General features: G+C 53.2%; 1 protein-coding gene across 1 annotated transcript; it reads right to left on the reverse strand.

The window, feature by feature from the left end:
- Window positions 1-896: 896 nt before the first annotated feature.
- L3040_004874 (uncharacterized protein) lies at window positions 897-5,231 on the reverse strand (the record flags this gene model as incomplete). Its single annotated transcript, XM_066156361.1, has 7 exons — window positions 897-1,926; window positions 2,057-2,083; window positions 2,135-3,456; window positions 3,511-4,063; window positions 4,153-4,562; window positions 4,636-4,778; window positions 4,847-5,231. The coding sequence occupies 7 exons, from the start codon at window positions 5,229-5,231 to the stop codon at window positions 897-899; spliced, it is 3,870 nt and encodes a 1,289-aa protein (XP_066011774.1).
- Between the last annotated feature and the right edge of the window lie 788 nt (window positions 5,232-6,019).

Here is a 6,019-nt window from a genome sequence, read left to right on the forward strand (position 1 = left end):
ATCACCAACTCTCCCCCCTTCCACCTTCCATATCCCGCCTCCACTTCTATAACAATTAACAAAAAAATATCCCAACCTATGCATTCCCTATAGGTAAAGTAAAGCCATTGAAAAAAAAAAGGGGGGAGGGGGGGAGCTTAATTAAATAATGAGTTTCACACTTAAGAAAAGATTCCCCCCCCTTTCTTTTTTTAAAAAAAAGAAGAAAAAAAAGGAGAAAAAAAAAAAAAAAAAAAAAAAAAAAAAAAAAAAAAAAAAAACATAAACCACTTACTCTCCCTTCCCATCCCTTCCCTCCCCACTCTCCGATCAAAATACGCCCGCTTTCCACTTACCACCTAAATACTAAAAATCCAAACACTCCAGCAACCAGCCAAGGAATCGCTACTCTGCACCTTCCCCCCCCAGAAAATAACAGAAAAAACAGAAAGAAAAGAAAAAAATAGGAAACCAACCCACCTCACCTCACCTCACCTCACCTCCAAACCCCCAAAAACAGAGGACAACAACAACCCATCAAGCTGAAAACTCAAAAGCAGGCACCTAGGCACCCATTTCGAGAATGTAAAGTAGCAAGTGGGTAATTGGAAACCAAAGCTATGTACATTTTATATTTATATTCATGGGATGCTATCTAATTCATCTTACTGCTTTGACGATTCTCGCTTAGCGAGGGAGGAGGGAGGAGGGAGGAGGGGGAAAAAAAAAACATCGTTTTGTAAATTGTATGCTTTGAAAAAATGATGAAGGGAAGAAGAGGGGAAAAAGAAAGGAAGAGAAGGAGAAGAGAAGAAGAAAAAAGGGAGAAGAAAGGAAGAAGAAGAATAGTTAGAAAGAAGGAGGAAAAAGAAAAGAAAATCCCCCCCCCCTTCTACCCCCTTCAATAAAGCCAATCCTCATCCCAGAGTCTGCGCCTTGACCATCTGCTCATAGATACCCCCCATCTTGACCAGCTCCTCATGCCGTCCCTCCTCCACCACCCTGCCCTGATCAAATACCAAGATCCGATCCGCCCTCTGCACACTCGTCAAACGATGCGCAATCATAATCGTGGTCCTCTGCCTGCTCGCCTTCGAGATCGCCTCCTGGATCTGCGCCTCGGAATGCGAGTCCAGCGCCGAGCTGGCCTCATCGAGGAGCAAGATCTCGGGGTTACGAATGTATGCGCGGGCGATGGCGACACGCTGCTTCTGCCCGCCCGAGAGCTGGGAGCCGTTGGTGCCGCATTGGGTCGAGTAGCCGTCGGGGAGGGAGGAGATGAATTCGTGGATCCCCACGGCTTTGCAGGCTGCGATGACCTCTTCGATGGAAGCAACGTGGCCGGGCCGCGCGCCGATGCCCACATTAAAAGCAACAGTCCCGGCAAAGAGATCGGGATCTTGCGCTACGAGACTGATTCGTGCTCTGTGCTCCGAAACGGGGACGGATTTGATATCGACGCCGTCCAAGAGGATGGAGCCAGAGGTAGGATCGTAGAAGCGCTCGATCAGGGAGATGGCAGAGGATTTGCCGGCCCCGGAACGGCCTACCAAGGCCACCGTCTCGCCAGCCCGGATGGCGAGATTGAGATTGGCGATTGCTGGGGCGGAGGGCCGGGTCGCGTAGGTGAGGGAGACATTGCGGAAGGTTATGGCACCTGTTGGACTGGCTTTTTCTCGCGATGAAGAGAGTGAGGTGGAGGATGTGGTGGATGGAGAGATAGGAGGTAGGGTCGTCGTGCCGGAAGGGGAGGAGGACTGGGTATCGATGGTGGGTTTTTGATCGTGCAATGCAAAGACGCGAGACGCAGCGCCCTTTGCGCGTGCAATGTCAGGAGCCAGAGAGAAGATCTGTCCGGCTGCTTGCGCCGCGGCGAGAATTGCAGGCATGACGATGAAGAATTGGAGGCTGGTGTACTCGCCCGAGCGAACATGTTTTGCTCCCCACCTGAGTCGGCAAGTTAGTACCAATCTCTCCCAAGTTTTCCGGACCGGGGTATCATGTGCGAGGACTGAGTCCTCCGAGACACCATTCCGATTTGTAAGACACTGAGAGTACAAGGAGGAAATATACTGACCAGTAGGCTAGAGCGTAGACAAATAATCTGGGCCGTTTTAGCAAATCTCCTCCTCAAGTTGGATGAAAGGATACATACGTGATTGCAAGAGCAAAGGCCAGGATCAAATTCCCAAAAGCAGTTCCCTTGAACGTTTCCTTCTGAAATTTGCCAATCGCAGCATAGAACCTCTCAGACGTGAGCTTTTCTGTCCCGAGAGCTGCAACTGTGCGAATATTGGAGCAGGCTTCTGATGCTAGTGATGCGGCTTCGGTGTAAGCATGCTGGTTCTTCTCCTCAACTTTAGCGAGGACGCGGAGGCGCAGGAACCCTGCGAGGACCACGACGGGAGAGCACGCAAAGAGAACAATGGCGATTTTCCAGGCAACGACATGGGCAAGGACAGCTCCTCCGACCACAGAGACGAGGGCAGAAACCGTAGTACCGATGATGACACCCGAGAGCCCACTCAGGTGGCCAGCATCCATGCTGATGACTGACGTGAGCGCGGAGGCTGATCTTCCAGGTTGTAGAAACCAATCCATATCTTGTCGAAGGATTGTCCCAAGAGAAATGTCCCGGGTCCGGAAGATGAGGTGCTCCGAGACGATCCCGAAGCAGGAGCCGGAGGTGGCGTGACCAAGCAGGGCAGCGATTGCAACGACGAAGAACATGAGACAGAAGAAGTCTACTCGGCTGGAAGACACGTTTCCGTTGAGGAGTTGGATGAGATTTCCGAAAATGATTGACTCGCCGAGGACCAGAGCGCCTGTGGTGACAGATCCAACGAGGGCGAGTATGGTGAAAAAGACTCGCGACCTACTGAGGGCTAGACACCTCTCTACGATAGTAAACGTACCGAATGGTTCTTTGACGCCTTCCAACGACGAGTTTTCGGGCTTATCCGAATACGTGACGACTTCTTCCTTGCCGCCGTGGCTCTCTCCGGGGATAGCTTCAGATTTGCTTGATACCGAGGAATCATTGGAGGAATCGGACGTAAGTCTCTGCGCTTCAACGAGTTGGCGATACGCGCCGCCTTCTCTCTGCATGAGCTCTTCATGCTTCCCCTGCTCGAGAATACGACCTTTCCCCATGACGATGATCTTATCTGCTGACCTGACCGAGGCCAGACGATGGGCGATCATGATTGTTGTCCTGTTTCCCATCGATCTGGTTGTATCCAGTGCTTCGAGAATTGATGCCTCGCTGATCGTATCCAAAGCGCTGGTTGCCTCATCCAAGATCAAGAGAGGTGGGTCCCCCACCAAGGCTCTCGCTAAGCAAAGACGTTGCTTCTGTCCACCTGAAACTTTCGTTCCGGTTGGTTCTCCCAACCAGGTGTCGAGACCCTCTGGTAGGGCCTGGATGAAAGACCACGCATCAGCAGCTTTGGCAGCCTCCACGCATCTCCCTCGCATCTCGTCATCAGACAACTATGGCCCCCTGTAGCCATCTCGGATGTTAGAGTAGACCGTGCCCGAGAATATCGCGGGATCCTGATCGACGAGAGCGATTTGTCTTCGAAGGCTGGCGAGATTGTAGTCCGGTATGGCACGGCCATCGACGGTAATTGAGCCCTGAGTGGGGTCGTAGAGTCTGAGCAACAAAGCCGCAATCGTCGATTTGCCGCTCCCCGAGGCCCCGACAATGCCGACAGTTGATCCAGTCTCAATGCTGAAACTAGCGGATGCCAGGACCGTCTCCATCGATCGAGCCGGGTAAGCGAAACTGACATCGGAGAATACAATCTTCTTATCTGGTCCGAAAGTCTCGCCGTCGGCCTGATGGCCTTCCTTGGAGTAGACATCAATTGGCAAATCGGGGTGATCGATGAGATTCAGAATTCTGCTCCCAGCTGAAGCGGCATGAGAAAAGGATTGGATGTAAGGTCCAGCGGCACCCATTACCAAAGAGGCATCGACGATGAGGAAGACGATAGCGAAGACTGTGCCTGCGCTTCCCTGGCCCATGCTATCTCGGACAAGGCGGGCCCCTTGCCAGAAAGCGAGAGCGTTGGCTGCGTATCTATTTGGGGGTTAGTAAAGTTTTCAGGGGGACCGGACTGACCGCCTTGCATGCGGAGAGGAGAGGAGAAGAGTCACCGCCGAACTCACGCAATGAAAAAGATGCTCCCCAGAAGCACCGCACCGGCAACGGCTTTCTTCACCCCGGCCCTCCGTGCCACGTCCAGGTGATTTCGATGATCCCCGGTCAGGGAATCAAAGGCGTCAAAGGCTTGCACCACCTGGACCGCCTTGATGGCACTTTCCGCGATCGATGCGGCGGAGGTGGTGCGCTCCGAAGCCTCCTGGGAATAGCGACTCAAGACGGACGTCCCGGTAACGACGACCAGTGCCAAGGAGGGTATGACGGCCGCAAACAAGATTCCCGCCAGTTTGGCATTGAGGTAGAATGCCACGATGAAAACTGCGGCGAAATAGCTGCATGATTGAATGAAGAAGCCAACCTTTTCAGCCGTTCCTGCTTGTACTGTCTGCGCATCTACCGTCAAGCGGCTGGTGATCTAGGTAGCCACGGCAAGTAAGTGGGTGCGCGCGTGTTGGTGGTTTGGTTTGTCAGGCGCGCGCTTGACTCACATCTGGACATTCCATCTCATAGTAGGTCTGGTCGAGGCCTAGAGCCCGATCGACCAGCTGGATTCGGAGCCCTCTGGAGATCCGAGCCCCGACAATTCCCCAGCAAAATGCCCAACCCCACGTGAGCAAGAAATATGCAACGGCTGGAAATGTCAGAGGGTAGATCACCACAACCGCGAGCAGAGCAGATGGATGTACTACTACTACTTACCGACTCCAAGCAGCTGAGTGACCCTGTGTTTGACTTCCTCCTCCGACGGAGGGAATGCATCAATGATTCTGGCAAGGATAACTCCATTGATCGGCAGAGGAGCGCCGGCAGCAATAGCCAGGACTATGGCAGCGAACAAGAGGAATTTCGACTCGAGGTCTTGTTGCATTGGCCTGAAGAGGGCCAAATAGGAGAAGCGGATCTGGATCTTTTGCGCCGGCCTGTCCTTGTCATTGTCCTTGCCCTTGTGCTTGTGCTTGGATCCGGAGAGGAAACGGCGAGGATTGAGCTTGAGCAGTAGCTGCTGCAGAGGCCGCTGCGGCCACCTGGTGAACCTGCTGCTATCCTCCAGCTGGTGCTCTTCGGATGCCCGAGTGGTGGTCATTGAAGCTATTCCCAGCGCAATGAAAGGATCAGCTCCTCTGTAGGATCGGACCCAAGAGATCCAAGAGATACAAGAGATCCCAAAAGATGGGTAGGATGATGGCTTCGTGGCTTTCCTGGCTTGCTAGATTCCGCCATTTTGATGTGATGGCGCCACCGAGCTCGGATCTGATAAGATCCGAGGGGAAGCGGCATAAGCAAGATGAGGTCAAGTTAAGCTAGCGGGAAAAGAATCTTCCTTGCATAGTGGATCTGATAAGAGGAGGTGGAAAGCGGTTGCGGAGGCGGTTGCGGATGCGGTGGAGGAGGAGGTGAGTGAAGGGCCGAAGGCTGAGTGGGAGTGGAGGGAGGGAATCGGAGTGGCCGAGGATTGAGTGGGTGGGTGCGTGCACGTACGTAAAAGGTACTTCAATCAAGAAGTCCCTAAGTAAGGACCTACGGTAACGGCGGTTGCGCAGCACGACCCCCAAGTCCCAAGGTGGGCGACGATGTCATTCGCTGAATTCCGGTTTCTAGGTTTCCGGTTTTTGACACGGTTTTGGACAGTGTTGTTGATCGTTTCTCGTCTCCCGGATCTGATAAGATGTGATAAGATGTGATAAGATATACCCAGGTTGAGGGGAGGTGAGGTGAGGTCAAGCAAAGCCAGCCAGGGTTGGGCCAGGCCAGGGGGTGGCGAGGTAGACTGGTACGTCGAGTAGCTGGTAGCTGGTAGCTAGTAGCTGGTTCTGCGCGCTGGTTCTGCGCGCTGGTACTGCTCGCTGGACTGCTCGCTGGTACTTAGCTGCT

The sequence above is a fragment of the Drepanopeziza brunnea genome (genome assembly GCF_022702325.1).
Source record: "Drepanopeziza brunnea f. sp. 'multigermtubi' strain 214-2 chromosome Unknown ctg7, whole genome shotgun sequence".
In the NCBI taxonomy this organism is placed as follows: domain Eukaryota; kingdom Fungi; phylum Ascomycota; class Leotiomycetes; order Helotiales; family Drepanopezizaceae; genus Drepanopeziza; species Drepanopeziza brunnea.